This window comes from Labrus mixtus, chromosome 17, assembly GCF_963584025.1.
Source record: "Labrus mixtus chromosome 17, fLabMix1.1, whole genome shotgun sequence".
In the NCBI taxonomy this organism is placed as follows: domain Eukaryota; kingdom Metazoa; phylum Chordata; class Actinopteri; order Labriformes; family Labridae; genus Labrus; species Labrus mixtus.
Window position 1 is genome coordinate 24,951,053 of NC_083628.1, and position 19,398 is coordinate 24,970,450.

The following is a 19,398-nucleotide window of genomic DNA, read 5'->3' on the forward strand; positions in this document are numbered from 1 at the left end:
GGGAATAATAATAATAATAAATTAGATTTATATAGCGCTTTTCTAAATACTCAAAGACGCTTTGACAGGAAACAACAAAAAACTAAGAGAACAATACAACATAGAAGTAGTGTAAAGGGAAGAGGATGAGAGTCAGTGGTTGTAGGCGGAATGGATGTACACGATCTTGAATTCAGTTTTACCTTCCACTAAACAATCCTGGGTCTCTAACCTTTTTTCTTTTACATTCTGTCTCTGTGCATGAATATGAGTTCATACATGCATTAATGTCTCTGTGGATACAAACACAAACCCAGCCCACACACTGCTGTGCTTTCATACACACAATAAGTAATTTAACAAGCGGTTCATGTTGAGTGAGAATAGTGTTCCTTTGTGTAGAAGTGCAGGTATTTAGTTTCATTTCAGAAGTCAAACTATCAGAGATAAGACTCGCTCTGAGTGAGTCATTAATTTAGATCTGTCCTTGAGGATAAAAACAAATGTGTTGCTTTTCTTACACTTCTGATAAAAGCTTCATGATAATTGGACTAAAGGAGCTGATATTGAAAATATGAGAAAGACGTTGTCAGTGGAAGCTTGTCCAGCCATCACAGGGTGTGTTATATGGCCTCTGATTGGCTGGAGCCATTTACCTGTACTGTTGTTTTACTGCCCCTCCACTCCTGCCTGCCTCACCATCCAGGTCCAAAGATCACTTCTCTGTTTGTTCAGGCCCTGGACTGTGAGGTGCAAAGCTGAGCCCAGCTCTTCCTGTATGAACCTGAAACCTCCACTGTAGGTGCTTCACCACAACACCACTTCACCTGGAGGGCCCAGTTCAACCCCTCTCTTTGGTGCCAGGACTTTTAGAGAGACTCAAACAAGGGACTGTTTACTTTATCTGAGGCGGAAACTAAGTGAGGAATATAATTGCTTTCCCTCTTTTGTGTATGGCCCTGTGGTCCGGTGTGTACATGGAAGCTGGACTTTAAGGCACAAGAATCCCATTTTTTTGTTTGAGGTATGTTACTGACTTTCAATCACTTTCAAACGTTTAGAAATTAGCAATTTTGTGGAAGAGGATCCTAAAGGAGGCTCGTATTTTGAACTCTTTATTACTACTCAAAGTCAAGGCCTAGCGGCTCAGTCATTTTCATTTCACATGGTTTCATAGATGTGGGACAGTAATGGAACAACATAGTGAGTAAAAACATTATGGTTTCTTTTGGATGTGGAGAAAGCTTATGTTAAATCTACATTAAACCAAATCCATTATTGTTCAGTAGCACTGTTGAAGTTCACTATGTGTGTTTGATCATCCTCCGGTTTTGCATTTGGTTAACATGAGCTTGACTAAGTGGCATGAAAAACACAAGTTTGAGGGGACAAATAGATTTTCTGCTGTGTAGTCAGTGTCTTGTATTCATGGTCTTATTACTATCTTAATCTTAGTGTTTGTATATTATCTGCCAAGGATCTTTCTCAGGTACAAAGGGTTGAGAAGGGAGCGGCCTGATGCCTTTACAGCTCTGCAGCACTGATAAAGAATAAAGGATGTTACCTGATATTAGCACAGAGAAAACTTTGACTTGTTTTTGTTTTGTAACTGACATGATATGGCACCTCCTGATTTGCATAAAAGATCCACACAAATGTTTTATATTTTTGGCTGTTATGCCAAATCAGAAGCAAATGTCGTTTTTGATTGACAGCTGTCAAATAAGCCAGATTTATATTTTTTATCTGCACAACTTTTCTTGACTAAAACATACAGCCCAAGCTTTAGAAAAAAACTATATATATATATATAAATCTATATATCATAATTATGATTATACCTGTGGGTACATGCTTTATGTTGTTTGTAGAGACTGTAGAAAGTAAAGTGATGTTCTGCAACATGAAGTCCTCTCTGTGTCATCTTTATCATTCGTATTAATTGATGACAGGACTTTTTGTCACATGTTGAGCTCCTCAATGCTTAAAGATATCTCCCTTCTCAACAGTACATCTTTTCTTCATGAATGTATTTCTTCAGATGTTCATTGTTTTCTGCAAATCACTGCTCTGAATGTGTCGATTTAAACACAAACATGATGTACCATAAACATGCTAGTTCCCTCTCACGAAGTTTCCCCTTTCTGTTGCTATTTCGATGAGGTCTGACTACAAAGAAATGGCTCTTTGTATTTTTACACATGCTCTTCCTGCAGGTGTACAATATGAAGGAACTGAGCTAAAGATGGGGTCTGTAGCATCATTTTTTGGACAACTGTTTGGGAAAGAGGAAAAAAGAGGTGAGCTATGAAGCACACTAATTTTTTGTTAAATCACTTTACGTCTTTTCATATTTAAAAAAAAGAGTTGTTCTTGTTCTTGTTCTTGTTCTTGCTTCATCACACGCATTCACTTGACTAACAGCACAAACACATTCTGCATGTTGTTGGTGATAGGAACCTTTACTGTAGCCTAAACACTGCTGTAATACCTTTTTGTTCACAGAGGAGGAGAGACGTTTGCGAGCTAATGACAGACCTTTCAACTTGTCTTTCCACTATGTCGTAAGTGTAGACACAAAAACTTTCTGTGTATGCGAAATATAAATTGGTGAATGGATAATATCACTTTTTTTAAATGTAGTTTTCAATCATGTTGCATCATATTATTGCCTGTTTAACATTCTATTTTCACTCTCTTAGAACAATGCCATCAAGACCTCCAAATACAACATTTTCACCTTCCTGCCTCTCAACCTGTTTGAGCAGTTCAGGAGGCTCGCCAACGCCTACTTCCTGTTCCTCATGGTCCTCCAGGTACACTTTAAGTAGCAGAATCTTTTTGCTATTATCCATGTTATATTCATTGAAGAATTTAGTTTGATCCAGCAGACACACAGCATTGATCAGTGTGTGTGTGTGTGTGTGTGTGTGTGTGTGTGTGTGTGTGTGTGTGTGTGTGTGTGTGTGTGTGTGTGTGTGTGTGTGTGTGTGTGTGTGTGTGTGTGTGTGTGTGTGTGTGTGTGTGTCGACAGCTAATCCCTCAAGTCTCCTCTCTCTCCTGGTTCACCACGGCCGTCCCTCTTCTCTTGGTGTTGACTATGACAGCAGTGAAAGACGCCAGCGATGACATAGTAATTTATCATGATAAATTATGAGCCTGACGCTGAAGTGTTTTGTTCATTAATCGAAGTAGACTCCCACGAGTCATCTAATCTGACCAGCATTGTTTTCCTTTTTCATCATCTGTTTAGAACAGGCATAAAAGTGACAAACAAGTGAACAACCGCACCGTTAATGTCCTGATCGATGGAGTGTGAGTCATTTAAAATGAAAATATCACATTTTATATTTGTTCATTATACATGATAAAACCACACACGTAATGTGCAGCTGAGACACATTTCTGAGCTTTAAATCATCATGTTGTTTGTTATTGTGATGTCATGTTGTGTTTTCTGCTTATATTTTTTTTGTCAGACTAAAAAAGGAAAAATGGATGGATGTTCAGGTTGGAGACATAATCAAACTGGAGAACAATCAGTTTGTCACAGTAAGTATGGCACACTTATGATCAACATTAGAAGTGATTTCTTTTTTAAAACTGCATGTGCACTGTTGCATTTAAGTGTTTTAAGTAATAACATATCACAATAACTCCAAGATTTTGTGTCTATAAGTGGCTGTTAAGATAATATTACTACTCTCAGTTTGTTTTCTGTGCTCTAATTTCTGCTTTAACTTCTAGGCAGATCTTCTGTTGCTGTCCAGCAGTGAGCCTCTCAATCTTGTCTATGTAGAAACAGCTGAATTGGATGGGTGAGTGTGCAGAACTGTGTGTGTTCATTTGTGTGTACATACATAGCTGAAGGCTGGTGTCTCACACTGTTTGATTTCCCTTCAGTTACATACTGTTTATGTCCTCTTGATCTCCCCCAGTGAAACCAATCTGAAGGTGAAACAGGCCCTGACTGTTACAGGAGAGCTGGGGGATAACATTGATGCACTGGCTGGCTTTCATGGTGAGAAGCTGAAAGAAAAAACAAAGACAAGAGATTTGAAGCAAAGGAAAGAAAAGATCACAAGTTGTAACTTTCCATATGACCCCCATCTTAACTGTTAGTGTGCATGCCTCTGTCTCTCTCAGGTGAAGTGCATTGTGAGCCTCCCAACAACCGTCTGGACAAGTTCAAAGGAGTCCTGACTGTAAATGGTCAAACGTACGCTTTGGACAACGACAAGGTGCTGCTCAGAGGATGTACTCTGAGGAACACAGAGTGGTGCTTTGGCCTGGTTATCTTCGGAGGTAAACTCTCAGCAGCTTTAGCTTCATTTTTGCCAGAAATGAGGCACTTAAAGATCCAACCATATCAACAGTGAATTACTAGAGAAACCAACACGAGTCTACAAACTCTTAGAAAAGCCGTGACATTGAATCTAAAGGTCTCTGATTGGAACTCAACTTGAGTGATTGAACGACAATCTTTCTAGAAGATAATCTTTCATTAGGTGTTTTGATTATATTTGTGAAGAAGGCTCTTATTTGGCCAAATTGTCCCTTGGGTGTTCATTGGGCTAAGTTTGTGTAAGCTTCACATTTTATTTTAATATGTCTCATTTTTGTGACCTGCTGGTTGCCACTGTAAAGGCAAAAGAAATAAGATAGTTTTTCCTACACCCTGTCTTTTTAGTATTTATTGACAGTCAACAAAGGTCTGGTAGCACCAGTCATAGGTGCTACATCCCCAATCTATCTGGGGTAATGTGATGGAACAAGCAGATGTGGGCACAAAGCTCACCGGTCAGATCAGGATATATCACCCATCATCAAATCAGACCACAATTTATGACCTTTTCTTTCATGGATCCAAGGGCAGATGTTGCATATCTCTGCTGCTGTTGAAACATGTACTAGCTGGCTGAACAGCATTGGGGCCTGAAAATTCCAGAAATGAATCCTCTTTAAAGTTACTTATATTTAACCTTTTTCATGTTGATAGAACATAAAAACCAACAGATGACATTTTTTATTCTAGCAGAAACTTTGGACCTCTGACTGATAAGAATGTATGTGCCAGACCAGACAACTACAACAGGGAATTACATATCCTATACATACTGATGAAAACAATAAGAGAGATGGTGCTGTTTAATCTCTGTCTCTTTTAATTGACATGAGTAGTGATTGTTTTTTTTCAATCTGCACAGGATCTGCATATTTACCTTCAATCACCCCCTGCAGGTAGGGAAACCCTGCCTCTATCTTTATGATTACTACAATTGATTTTAACAAGAGGTTATATTTCCAGGTCCTGACACCAAGTTGATGCAGAACAGTGGGAAGACGGTATTCAAGCGGACGAGTATCGACCACTTAATGAATGTGCTGGTGTTGTGTGTGAGTTTGACATCCATGCACGCACACAAATGAATACACTGTTGATGTTAGATGTTACATATTTAACTTTAAAGCCATCCCTGAATATACAGTATGTACTGCATATCACTCAATCAACTGAACATGATTTTTCCTCACTTTAATAAAATCATTTATTTTTAAATTCAGATAGCTTTTTTTTAAATTGGTCCATTTCTTTAATGCAATGTTTTAAAATGCTATTTTTTTTTTTGTCAGATATTTGGTTTCCTGGCGTCTATGTGCAGCATTTTGACCATTGGCAATGCGATCTGGGAGACGAGGGAGGGATCAGTGTTCACGGTCTTCCTTCCTCGTGAACCCGGGGTCAATGCTCCCCTCACATCCTTCCTTACCTTCTGGTCCTACGTGATCGTCCTCAACACCGTTGTGCCAATTTCTCTCTATGTCAGGTATGTTCCAGCACAGAAAGGCAACAAAAGTTAACATGAAGTTTAGAGTTAAAGTGAATATTATGTGTCTGTGTATCAGTGTGGAGATCATCCGCCTGGGGAACAGCTTCTACATAGACTGGGACAGGAAGATGTATTACCCCAAGAGTGACACTCCTGCCCAGGCCAGGACCACCACCCTCAATGAGGAGCTGGGCCAGATCAAATACATCTTCAGTGATAAGACGGGCACCCTGACACAGAACATCATGACTTTTAACAAGTGCTCCATCAATGGAAAAGCGTATGGTTAGAAGCCCTCCTTATATCAAAACTAAAGCGTTGAATAGACACAACAGCATGGGATAAATGATTAAGTCAGACTTTTCTTTTTCACTCAGGGGAGCTGTTTGACTTCTCTGGACAACGGGTAGAAATAAACGAGGTAGGAGAAGAGTTCTCGGACTTACTGTGTGTAAATAAGTGAATCAGTCTGACTCTTCTTTTTTCTTTCCTGCAGAAGACAGAGAAAGTGGACTTCTCGTGGAACCAGCTGGCTGATCCAAAGTTCATCTTTCATGACCACAGTCTGGTAGAGACCATAAGAGAGGGAAACCTGAAGGCTCAGGCTTTCTTCCGCTTGCTGGCTCTGTGCCACACGGTCATGCCCGAGGAAAAGAAAGAGGGTGAGAGACCCCTAATGGACATCTTTGTTACTGCTTGTCACAGGGTTAAAATGTTTTAAATCAAAAGAATGACATTACTTATGTTCATTCTGGTAGTTACATTAGTTTGTAAGATTATGTGAGATCTTTATAAGTACAGAATAATATTGATTTATCGCCTTTATTCTCTAAGTCGTTTTCCCTTTTCATATGACTATTTTGTAACTACAGGATGAGCTGAAATTCAAAAGATAATTGTGTCTTCAGGCAGTATTGAATCCACAATATGTATGATTTGAAATGAACTCTCACGCTCTTAAAGAGGACATATTATCCCCCTCCTCCACCTTTTCAAAGAGTCCCCTGTGGTCTAAATGAAACATCTGTGCTGTGCTTTGGTCAAAATATAACATGAATCAAGCACCAGAGGAGGTTTGTGACCCTGTATAAACCAGCTTTCTCAGAATGCTCTGTTTTGGTGTGTGTGTCTCTTTAAATGCAATGACAACCCCCCCCCCCCCCCTGAGTTTTCCCTGTAGACATCACTCCTCTGTAGTGAGAATAAAAATGGCGGACCTGCACAGAAGTTTTGTTCTAGTCTGGGGGTGGAGTCCATGGGTGGAGATAGCCGGGGAGGGGAGGGATTCATTTTTTACCAGAATCCCACTGTGATGTCACAAGTTGAGGAAATGTGTGTTGTAAGACTTATGCAGACCACAAACAAAGGACTGGATGGGTTTATTTCACATTTTGTGGGTCTGTAGACACTCAGGTTACCCAAATATATGTTCAAAAACACCGTACAAGTGGATCTTTTCATAATATGTCCCCTTTAATTAAAAAAAAAAACACACACAATGCTAAGCACCCCTCTGTGGAGATTTTCACATGTTTAACATTTTCATTCTCACCCCTCATGCCTTCTCTTGTTTTGTGGTAGGTGAGCTCTACTATCAAGCTCAGTCCCCGGACGAGGGCGCTCTGGTGACCGCAGCAAGAAACTTTGGGTTTGTGTTCCGCTCACGCACACCGGAGACCATCATGGCCTGGGAGATGGGCAAACAAGTGACCTATGAACTTCTGGCTGTTCTTGACTTCAATAATGTCCGCAAGAGAATGTCAGTGATAGGTAAAGAAGTGGCAACATTCTCGTTTTTCTCTTATTTTCAATCAGACAACAGATTATGTTTGAGTCTGTGTAGATAAAAACAATCAACACGTCCTTTAGATACTGAATCTGTCACTCTCAATACATTGAGTAGAACATTTTAATCCTCACTATTATTCATCTATTTGGGAATTACTTTTTTTGGTAAATTCAGAAAATGACCAAATTCATGTTTTTCTTTCAAAGATGTTTATTCTAATGTATGCAATTAACATTAAAAGGACAAGTCTGTTTAATCTCCTGACTTCAGTGAGAAGCCCTGAAGGGAAGCTGACTCTTTTCTGCAAAGGAGCAGACACCATCGTCTTTGAAAGGCTGCACCCCTCTTGTAACAAACTGAAGGAAGTAACCATCGGACACCTCAATGTGAGTCCAGGTTGGGTTATTGTAATGTGTATGTTGAAAGAAAGTAGGTGTACATTTAGAAATAAGGGTTTTGTTTGTAGTTAACTTCTTTGCTCTGCCAAACTAAAACAGGAGTATGCAGGTGACGGCCTCCGTACGCTGGCTCTGGCCTACAAGGACTTGGATGAGAGCTTTATGGAGGAGTGGAAGCAGCGACACCACGAGGCCAGCACTGCCATGGAGGACCGAGAGGAGAAACTAGATGAACTTTATGAAGAGATAGAGAAAGATCTAATGGTTAGACTACCGACTGAACACTTTAACACATTGTCAGAAAATGATTGACTCAACAACTGGCTGGTTAGCTTCTTGGTCGGTAGTAAAGGTGCCTGCGTATTTGAAGAAGTATACAATTTTCTGTATATCCTAACACATTGAATGTGTAATTACAAGACACCATGAAAAGATAACGCTCCGAAGGAGATTTGTTATGCAGTTGTTAGTCTAGCCTGTGTTGGGTTGAAGGTGATTTTAACTTTCAAGAAAATACTGACAAAAGTATAGTCTAACATTTTCAGAACTCAAAATGTAAATAGTAGAATATAATCTTTCATCATAATCACAATATGCTCTGTGATTTCTAGCTCTTGGGAGCTACAGCTGTGGAGGATAAGCTGCAGGATGGCGTGCCACAGACCATAGAGCAACTCGCTAAAGCTGACATCAAAATCTGGGTGTTGACTGGGGATAAACAGGGTGAGTGTTCTCGTCCAGATTACACACTTCATATGGGAGAAGTTATACAGAAGTAGGAGATGAAATATATTCTTGTGTACTCTCATTGTGTCAGGATGTCATGTTTACAAAGTAAATGTGTATGCAGAGTGAGAGAATGAATGTTTTGCATCAATGTGACTGTAAATGTGAATGTTTTTAACAGAGACAGCGGAGAATATTGGCTACTCGTGCAACATGCTGAGAGAGGAAATGAAGGAGATTTTCATTGTGTCAGCAAATACAGCTGAGGAAGTCAAAGAGGAGCTACAGTAAGTCAGACGCAAACAAACAACTGCTGATCATTGAGATGACATCATTTTACAACATTGAGAAACTTTAAATAAACATTTTAACATCACACAGTTGCATTTTAAAAAGACATACCTCTGGTGATTTCTACATAATGTATCTTATAATTATTGAGCTATCTAGAAGAAGATTAGCGTTAAATGTGCACATGACCGCTGCAAATATGATCTAAAGCTACAAAGACAACAATAAAACTGGCTACAAATCACTACTGGCCTTCAAAATTATTGCTATCTTAGTTTTGTAAACAGTCAGCTAACAAGCTGGACATGGAGACATGTACAACAGCTTATGAAACAGCTTAAAAATATATAATATAGTTTAAAAAAAAACATATGCAAAACTCATACAAGCTTCCTCATGTCCTCCTGCTTTCAGAAACGCAAGAAGAAAAATGTGTCCTGAATCTGCAGATGAGCCATCAGTGATAAAGTCCCGTGCAGGCCTGTTTTGGCTTAAAAAGACTGAGAATGTGCAGGATGAGAAGGTGGATGGAGAATATGCTCTAATTATAAATGGACACAGTCTGGTAAGGCTTATTCAGGCATTACTTCCTGTAGCTGCTAGGTCAATAGAAAATGTTTTCCTTTTCTTTCTCTATGTCCTCTTACTGGACACTGGAGGCCTTTTCTTCATGCAAACTATACACATTTATATTTACAGGCTGTACATTATTTAAAGTTGTTTACATGTAACTACCATTGGATCAATTTTAAATGATACTACACTCTCACAGTGAAGAGAGGATGTTCTTTTTGTTGTCTTATTAAAATATCTAATGGGACCAGGAAGTTTTAAGGGGAGTTTTCAAATCACCTTACTAACGTTGTACTGTAATCCCTTCTTACCTTTTTGTCCTCAGGCCTTTGCTCTGGAGAATAACTTGCAGCTGGAGCTCCTTAGGACTGCTTGTATGTGTCAGACAGTCATTTGCTGCAGGGTCACCCCTCTGCAGAAAGCCCAGGTGGTTCAGCTGGTCAAGAAGTACAAGCAGGCGATCACTCTGGCTATCGGCGATGGGGCTAACGATGTCAGCATGATCAAGGGTAAACACATTAAACCCAGACACCACAAGGAACAAAGAGTTGTATTTGCATTAAAACCAAACAGCAGGTGAAAATGATGATGTCTGTCCGTCCTTCAGCTGCTCATATCGGTGTGGGCATCAGCGGTCAGGAGGGCATGCAGGCAGTTCTCTCCAGTGACTACTCCTTTGCCCAGTTTCGTTACCTTCAGCGCCTCCTGCTGGTTCACGGTCGCTGGTCCTACCTACGCATGTGCAAGTTCCTACGTTACTTCTTTTACAAGAACTTCACCTTCACCTTTGTGCATTTCTGGTATGCCTTCTTCTGCGGCTTCTCTGCACAGGTGAGAAACATTCACAATTCATGCATTACATTCAATGAAAAGTCCAAACCATGAGAATCAAATGATAATGCACACCTGTTGTACTGGAAACATCCCAGATGTTCCTTATTTATAACATATACATAAACATGAAATTTAGAGTCAAAAAAGGCACTTCTCCACCCACAGAACAAAAATTAAAGATGTTTTGAGCATGGCATTTTTGTGTTTCATTTTTGTGTTTTTCTCGTGGTTATAGACTGTGTATGACGAGTGGTTCATCACCTTTTACAACCTGGTTTACACAGCTCTTCCTGTCCTTGGCATGAGCCTCTTCGACCAGGTATATATTCAAGTTAAATACATCATTAGTCTGAATGGCTCAGACACTCAAACTCAAAATGTATGACCATTAAAAGTGTAATTATCAGCAGTTGTTACTGTGGCGTCTATCTCCTCTAGGCCTACTCATCTCTCTCTATCGTCCTCTCCTTCTGTAGGATGTGAACGACCGCTGGAGCTTCCAGTACCCTCAGCTCTACACTCCAGGCCAGTTGAACCTGTACTTCAGTAAGAAAGCCTTTGTGCGCTGCATGATGCACAGCTGCTACAGCTCCCTCATCCTCTTCTTTATCCCGTGGGCCGCCATGCAAGACACCGTCCGAGATGACGGCAAGGACATCGCTGACTATCAATCCTTCGCTTTATTGGCACAGACCTGTCTGCTGGTTGTAGTGATGCTACAGGTGAGTAATGAACATCCTGTTACCCGAAGCATCACAGAACGTGTCATTCGCAGATTTCTGTTTCACTGTAATACAGAGCCTTGACTTAAACTGGGTTAGCCAAAACCAGACATTCTCATATGGAAGTAAGATCTTTAAAGGTTCACTAAAATTAGCCGCCAAATATCTTGCAACGCCCACGATTAATAAATATGTCTACCAGATTACAAAACATGTTCTTTTTTTAACTCAAAATGACCTTTTCAGCTGTGCCTGGACACCCATTACTGGACAGCAGTGAACCAGTTCTTTGTATGGGGAAGTCTTGCTGCTTACTTTGCCATCACATTCACCATAAACAGCAATGGCATGTTCCTCATCTTCACCTTTATTTTCCCCTTTATTGGTAAGTTCTTTCCCCCTGTGTAGAGTCACTTAAATCCCCAATGAAAAACTATACATTGTATACTAAGTGATTGTTTTTTTTTAAACTGCAGGTACAGCGAGGAACTCTCTGAACCAGCCTAACGTGTGGCTGACCATATTTCTGACTTCCCTCCTCTGTATTCTGCCTGTGGTGGCTTTCCGGTTTATTCTTATTCAGCTCCGGCCGACAGTTAACGACAAGGTGAGATAACACAAGACACAGAGTCTAGAACCAAACATTATGTCTTCCTGAATTTTATACTTATCAAGGTACATCAGTCAAGTAGACACTCACACTTTGTTGTAAATGTACAAAATCAACTTCTTGTTATAAGAAACGTTGCATACAAACGTTATAGCTGCCTGCTAACTTGAATCTATTTCTACTTTCTACCATATACAGGATATAACAACTTTTTAAATATTGTCATTTGTCTGTTGTGTAGTTGAAGGAGCTACAGCAGGTCCCTTGATGTGTAATAAAAATGAGAAAGCTAGCATGGTAAATGTTAGAAAGGGATGTAATAAAGTTCATCAAATAAATAATGACTACAGATTAAGATCAATGTGAAATAATACAACAGAACGTCCTGAATAAGAAATGGCACATATATGAGGAAGATAACAGCGCAGTCTTGTCCCTGTCTCCTTCTTCCAGGTGAGATACAAGGTGCGAAAGGAGCCACTGCCAGCTCCTGCACCTCGCCGCCGACCTGTTAGGCGTGTAAGCACCCGTCGGTCTGGCTACGCCTTCTCACACGCACAGGGCTACGGCGACCTGGTGACATCTCGGAAGTTCCTGCTGAGACTGCCGCTGAGGCCTCGACCGAGCTTTCTCACCCAGACAGACTCTCCCATGGCGCAAAATCAGCCACAACATTACCGCACCATCGCAGAGGAGGGGGAGGAGCCTCGGAGTCCTTCACAAGAGGTACGCGGGGACTAAACACTGTATCAAGCCTGGGAGCAGCATAATGAGGATTTATATTGGAGTCCAGCTCACATCATTAAGGGGATGCACAGGGTCAAGTTTACTGTGACTGAATATTGTATTTTTTTTTATTTGAAAGGATGAAGGTTTACCTCTCTGTGAAAATGTTAAACTACACCGTACATTCACCCTAAAGAGACCAACCTGCTCATTTTCTATCTTTTAGATTGATACTGGCAATGTTCATGTACTGTATTCTTAGTAGTCCAAAAAGTACCAAATCACACTTTTCCATTAATTTCAGTCCAACTTTACACTAATGCATGAAGTCAAAATTGTGCAACCTGGGATAGAGCTGCAGAGAGATTTAAGTGTTGTTGTTTTTTTTTATAATGTAGACATTTAGTACACCAGCTGACTCTAGTGTGCAAGACCTTCAACACACACACAAACAGCCTCTGCTCATAAATAAAAAGTAAAGACTGGTGTACTATTCAAGCTTTGTCAAAAAGGATCATTCTGTGAAGGTGTAACATGCAAATAGACAGAAATACTTGATGCAGTTTAAGGGCCTAAAACATGTAATACCTGAAACTACAGACTGATTTTCTTTGTTTGATGCACACAAGGTTTTTACCGTATTGTTTGTGAACTATCAATTTTCTTGAATGTTAAGTTAAAAATGTAATGGATGCTGTTTCTAGAGAAACTACATTAGAAGACCAAAGTGCCTGTAACGTCATGATGAATATAATGACTTTTATTTGTATTTGTTTTCCTTGAGTGATTGTCAATCCTCAGGTGTCGTTCTCAGAAAGAGAGTGACACCTTGAGAAGGTGATTTCGCTTTCATCTGAAATCTACAATGAACCTACTTTCACTTTATTGTCCTTCTTTGTTGAAACTAAGTTTACTACTTCATGAAAAGTAGCAGAGCTTCATCCGTTTGTACCAGTTAGTCTCAGTGTCTCAGCAGTACAGCCAGAGGTCAGTGTTGCCTCTGTGTTTGTGCAGAATGGTGGTTTGAAGTGTCAAACGAGGGACTTTGCATGGACCAACACATTACTCTCAGATCCAGTTTGTTCAGTCCTACAGCATAGTTAGCTAAAGAGAGATTTCATTTTATTATGTTGTTAAGTGTCCACATTAAAAATCTGTGAATAAAACAAACAACTTGAGTATTTTATGTGGCCATTTTTATAATGACATCAAGGTACATGTAAAAAATGAGGAATGGAAGTGACAGAGGTACAGAAGAAGTATTCAAAAATGTGTTAACATATTCTGTTAACAATTTTATGTTATCTATGTTATCTATTTTATGAGATCATTTAGCTCACAGTTTGTAAATGGACTGGTACTTAAATAGTGTTTTTCTGGCCTTTTTCTGCCTCACCAATCAAATTGCTCTTCGCGTATTTGAACTGTGTTGGGGTGGCTGTGGCTCAGTTGGTAGAGTCGGTTGGGGGTTTGATCCCCAGTAGCACCATGTCCGATGTGTCCTTGGGCAAGACACTTAACCCTGAATTACTCCCGCTGCTTCGTCAGCTGCGTATGAATGTGTATGAATGGGATTAGTTACTTCTGATGGACACATTACACAGCAGCCTCTACCATCAGTGTGTGAATGGTTGGGTGTGACCTGCGGTGTAAAAGCACACTTGAAAGGCTCTATACAAGCTCAAGACCATTTACCATTTTAGACGACATGTCACATTCACTCATTCATAAAATGAAGGCTGAGGATTCTATTCAAAGTGCTGATCAGTATTAAGTAATCAAATGTATACACATTCACATGCTGCTGGCTATTCCATTGGGAGCCATTTAGGATTCAGCTTCTTGTCTGACGACATGTGCAGGAGCTGGAATCAAACCACAAACCTTCCCATTGAAAGACAAACAACACTTCCACTGAGCCACAGCCACCCCAGCACAATGCAAATATGCAAAAAGCCATACATATCATACCAAATATGAATATCACTTCTCCAGCATTAGGGTACATTTCTAACATTAGATGATACCAGAGATTATAATGACACAAAATGGAGCACATCTGGACACTTTCAGGTTCAAGTTCCATACATTTACAGTTGCAGCTTTTACAGATATACAAATATAGAGATATACAATATAGACAGATATACTGAGATATACAAAATAACAAATATCTAGGCTTCGTTATTATATGAGATTGCAAAACAGAAATACATAAAAGAACATACAAAGTTGTCAAAGGACCAAAAACATCATGTGTGGTTCAATTATAGGGAATTATGTTTTAACATAAACTTCCTTTTTAATTTATATTGTCGGGATAATTAAGATGCTTCTTGTAAAACAAGTCACATTGTTTATTTACACAGTATCTGTATACATACTGTAGACACTGTAAAATGCTACAAAGAGGTGTCAGAGTCTGTGAAGGAAGAAATGTATAATTATGTAAATATTTTATATCCTGACCTCTTTTAGGAAGCCTCAACTCAAAGCTCCTCCAGATTTGCTTGCATTATGTATGCAGCTGTGTGCAGTTTTAATCTCATTCTGCCCGTCTTCCTCTCCTCCTGAGCTCTCTTTTCAACCCCCCATTTCATGCATACAGGGAAACTGCACTGTTACATCTGCACACACACACGCATACTGCGTTCAGCCCACAACTGCAGCGTCCTCGGGGACAGCCATAAGAATGACATCACCGGTGAAAAAGCTGTCCCTCCATGGCATGGATCCAGAAAAAGTTGGGTTTGCCTCCGATCCAGATTTTACAGAAGATAATAATCTGCTGGCTGAAATGTGCACATTGAGACTCAAGAGTGTAAGTGTGCTTTAGAGGCAGGATGGGATGGCTGTTTAATCACATGAAAGAGGAAATGTAGAGGAAGGCCAAGGATTGAAGACATGAAAAAGAAGAGTAACCTTCCTGAGATCAGATGGATTATTATCATTGTGTGCTTTGAGTGATGCACCTGAATGACAAATAAATAAATATGGTTTAAAATGCTGAAATTCTTCTGCTCCAGTTTAACCCTCACTCATTGCTCCTCCCCCTTTTGGCCATGCAGCACAGTCAGCAGGCTCCACAGTCTTCAGTGAAGGTCACTGAATGATCCCACAGTGTGGAACAGGAATGAGACTGGTATGCTTTATAAATAGTCTGCCCGTGTGGCACACCCAAACCACAACTCTATCTATTTGTTGTCTCTCAAACAACCTATGATCATATATCTGATTGACTAGAAAATCTGCTACTTTTATTATCATTTGAATATTTCCCACAGCCTATACCTTTCTGGCTAATATCACTGGAAAAAAACAGTGGGCAGAGTACTAACAAAATTAATCACGTTTAATCCTTCTTTCTATTTATAGGCACAGGCATTTTTTTTTTTGGCCAGGAATAAGAAGTAGCTTTGTCACAGAAACTGGGATGAATCAGGGACAGTGGAAAAAAAAAAGGAGTAAAAGCAGAGTGAGCATTTGTACACACGCTTACACGTTGATATTGTCATGCTATCTCCCTAGAGCAAAGTTCAAGTAGAAAACTGTATCATGGTCTGTCTGCTCTGCCTTCTGTAAGAGGAGACAGCCGACTTAACTTAAAGAGAATGTCACACTTGCCGCTCCAACGTGGGCTGAGTATCACTGTGTGTTTCAGTCTCTAGGGCAACACACTGCTGCTCTGTGGAGAGAGAGAACAGTAAAACCTTTGGGACTGGTCTTTATTGTTGTTTGTTTGCTGGGCTGATGTAAGTTTTGCCTTGTTTGTTTGCCTTAGTGGTCACGATAACCCCAGTGAAGAGTAGCGTTGCTCAAGGGGAACCTGACAAATACTAGATCAACCAATGGCCCCTAGGATGATGGTTCACTTGATGGTTCACGTGATTTTGGTTTAAATGTTCCCTTTTACAACATTTTGATACATGAGAAGTCTTCTTGAGATCCACCTTGCCATGGTACCAATTGAAATAGCTTGGAGTATTACCCATCTCATTCAATTGAAACGTAACAAGAACATATCTGGATATACAAGAAATATTTTAAATTCTAATTTGGCTATTGTTTTGAAAAATTCCCGAGCACATTCATGTTGAAAAAAATATATTTTAATCAATAAAGCGTTTTTTAATTAAACGTAAGAATATTTGCCATTTGGGGCGCAGATGGCCTAGTGTTTAGGTCACGCCCCATATTATAGAGGCTACAGTATATTCCTCCAAGTGGGCGGGTTCAAGTCCTACCAGTGGCTCCTTTCTCGCATGTCATTCCCCACTCTCTCCTGCTTTCCTACTATCCTACTATCCTGTTAAATAAGATCATAAACTTCCAAAAATAAATCCTAAAAAAAAGATTGCTTGTATTTTACTATTTTTGGTGACTTTGGAGGGCAAGAAACAAACACATTGAAATTTGACATATGAACTTCAATAATTATTCTCAAAACTTCAGTTGTAGTCAGCAGTTAATCCTCACTAAAAGTCAGATTTTTCTCTTTGTCACATTGTTTTAAAAGAACTATTACATTGAAATATTATCAACAACACTTTGTGTTGTTTGCTTTAGGTAAAGTATAATTGTTTAATGGAGAACTAAAACCCATGTAAAAGGGCAGGCATTGAACAAGGATTATAGAGTGCTTAAAGAGACTCTGATCCGGATCATCTAACAAACAAATCATTATGAAGGTTTATGAAGTGCCTGTCTATTAAATCAGTGGTTCTCAACTGGTGGGTCGCAAAGCAATTTCGCGAATGTGTGCCTTGCAAAAAAAAGTCTGAGGCCCTTTTTAAATAGAGGTCCAAACTGTAAAGCTTTTCATTAAATACATTTGTTTGGTTGAGTAATATCAGAAATGTTGGTCATAATTTCTAGTTAAGGAGTTGTTGTTGGGTCCTGAGGATAGGCCAGTTGACAACCACTGTATTAAATAATCTTCTTTTAGTTACCTGCTAAGAGTATTTAAATAGTAGATATCTGGGCAGTTAAAACTTCACAACCTGCTTCTCTTAAAGAATTAATCATGGTGTTGATTTGAAAGCTTTCTTTGACTTAGAAGACAAAATGCTCTGAATGTGAATAGTCTAAGCGAGGGATGTTTCTGGATTAGACCAACGACTCTGCGTTAAGTCTTGTGCTTTAACAGAGATCATACATTGGTCCATCAGTGGCTTAACTGTTTAGATGTTTGACAAATGGTGTGTGCGTGTGTGTGTGTGTGTGTGTGTGTGTGTGTGTGTGTGTGTGTGTGTGTGTGTGTGTGTGTGTGTGTGTGTGTGTGTGTGTGTGTGTGTGTGTGTGTGTGTGTGTGTGTGTGTGTGTGTCCTCCTGATGTCAACGTGAGATAGTGAAGACACACAGTGAGTTCACAGTGAGTTCTAAGTAGAGACAGTATGTGGTGTCAGTTGTAAGCCTTGTGTCTAAATAAAGGTTTTACCTTCAACCTTAGAAAGTGGCCACCTCCAGCTGCCACATTAGCACCAGTGAAGGGAGAGTGCAGCATTTACATGAAACATACATGACCCAGGAGATCACATAAAACATAGTCCATAACATCCTCAAATTGTGATAAATTCTACTTGGTAATTTTATTAAAAATTAAACATAGTGTTTCACTATGATTCTGTGCTTAATGCAATTTTTAATTATTGACCAATTTTGGGCTACACTGTTTGATTAAGAATCAGGTGCATGAATAGTGCATTTTGCTGACATCACTGAAAAAGAAGGGCAGAGATAACATCATCTGTTGTTATATTTGGCTCTCTGCACCAGGGCACACAGTTCCCTGAACTGTTGTTTTGAAATCTAAAAGACCAGAAAGCCAGGACTTACAGGTGACCAGTCTTCTGTTGACCCCAATTTCAACTGATTCCCAGAGGCCCTGCTTGCCTAAGAGGCTCATGGCATTATACAGAACAACCTGAGAGAAGGCCTCCATAAGTAATAGTCACTTTGGTTAAAAGGGGTCTTCCAAATGTGGAGAGGCAGCACGGATCCTGTTTCACATGACGCGATCACATAGAGAGCACACTATGGCTTCAGTTATCTTTTACTACAACACAATGTGTGCTACATTCTTAGTCTCATTAGGTTTATTCTGTCTAGCCGTTGTTGTGTTTTTCTTTATTCCTCATAAAAGCCTTATTGTTCATTGACACTAAATATTTTATCATTTGAAATCCTTTTGGATAATTAGCGTCCCTGACTTAATCTTAATTCCTCTTAATGATGGACTGCCAATGAACGATGAATATCTACTGAAGTAACCACACATCACCAGTGCTAATGAATCATTTACAGACAAAACAGTTTTAACTGTTCACCATCACAAGTCTGTGAGCTGGAAGATAAAGAGCAGCTTCTTTTCACATGCTGCTGAGTCACTGTCAGTGTGTCGCTGAGTGGAACTGACAAGCTGGCATGAAAAATACTCCTGCTAATGATGCTCTCTCTGCTGGAGCCACCTTTCAGCCAGCTGGACTAAAAACAAGGTCATGGTCTTGGATTTGAAATACAAAGATTTAGGTCAGGCAAAATAAAAAAAAAGGTCTAAGGTACCTGGTGGACTAAGTCTGTTTGTGTTATTTGATTATTGCAACCCCAGTTAATGAGTCACAGGATTTCAGACAGCTGCATGGCACATCACTGGAACATGGTGGTTCTTGATGTAAAAATAGTAGAGTGGACTCACCACACTGAATTATGAATGATATTCATGAAAAAATAATAACTTTGGAATGGAGAGCTACACATATGATACACACAAATATACAAACATTGTCCAAACTACTCTCTTGATTCTTCAGCTTTTAAGTATGACTCTCTGAAGGCTACATATTTTTAGATCAGCTGTATATTATTTTTGTCAATCACAATCTTAGGGTGTAATTCAAAGTTCCCTCTATATAAACACATG

General features: G+C 39.6%; 2 protein-coding genes across 3 annotated transcripts in view; one reads left to right on the forward strand and one right to left on the reverse strand.

The window, feature by feature from the left end:
• si:busm1-57f23.1 (uncharacterized protein LOC368621 homolog) overlaps window positions 1-19,398 on the reverse strand; it is a 270,341-nt gene that overhangs the window by 35,221 nt on the left and 215,722 nt on the right. The window lies entirely within an intron of this gene.
• atp8b5b (ATPase phospholipid transporting 8B5b) lies at window positions 693-13,657 on the forward strand. 2 transcript variants are annotated; one of them, XM_061061984.1, is made up of 28 exons: window positions 693-1,003; window positions 2,196-2,279; window positions 2,485-2,543; window positions 2,682-2,795; window positions 3,014-3,112; window positions 3,233-3,294; window positions 3,459-3,531; window positions 3,727-3,797; window positions 3,918-4,000; window positions 4,126-4,284; window positions 5,288-5,376; window positions 5,614-5,807; window positions 5,887-6,095; window positions 6,188-6,231; window positions 6,307-6,472; window positions 7,392-7,580; window positions 7,870-7,985; window positions 8,097-8,261; window positions 8,609-8,720; window positions 8,905-9,010; window positions 9,429-9,579; window positions 9,913-10,096; window positions 10,195-10,418; window positions 10,657-10,740; window positions 10,898-11,143; window positions 11,390-11,528; window positions 11,620-11,750; window positions 12,207-13,657. In XM_061061984.1, exons 2-28 carry the CDS (start codon window positions 2,225-2,227, stop codon window positions 12,492-12,494), a joined length of 3,612 nt encoding a protein of 1,203 aa, XP_060917967.1. In that variant the 5' UTR covers window positions 693-1,003; window positions 2,196-2,224; the 3' UTR covers window positions 12,495-13,657. The 2 variants fall into 2 exon arrangements, with proteins under 2 accessions (XP_060917967.1, XP_060917968.1); XM_061061985.1 differs by having other exon boundaries at window positions 693-899.

Bases quoted from the DNA above. Each gene is read 5' to 3' on its own strand.
- atp8b5b (XM_061061984.1), top strand. From the start codon at position 2,225: ATGGGGTCTGTAGCATCATTTTTTGGACAACTGTTTGGGAAAGAGGAA. The intron at 7,986-8,096 runs GTGAGTCCAGGT...AAACTAAAACAG, and splicing joins TAACCATCGGACACCTCAAT to GAGTATGCAGGTGACGGCCT. The intron at 11,144-11,389 runs GTGAGTAATGAA...TGACCTTTTCAG, and splicing joins TGGTTGTAGTGATGCTACAG to CTGTGCCTGGACACCCATTA.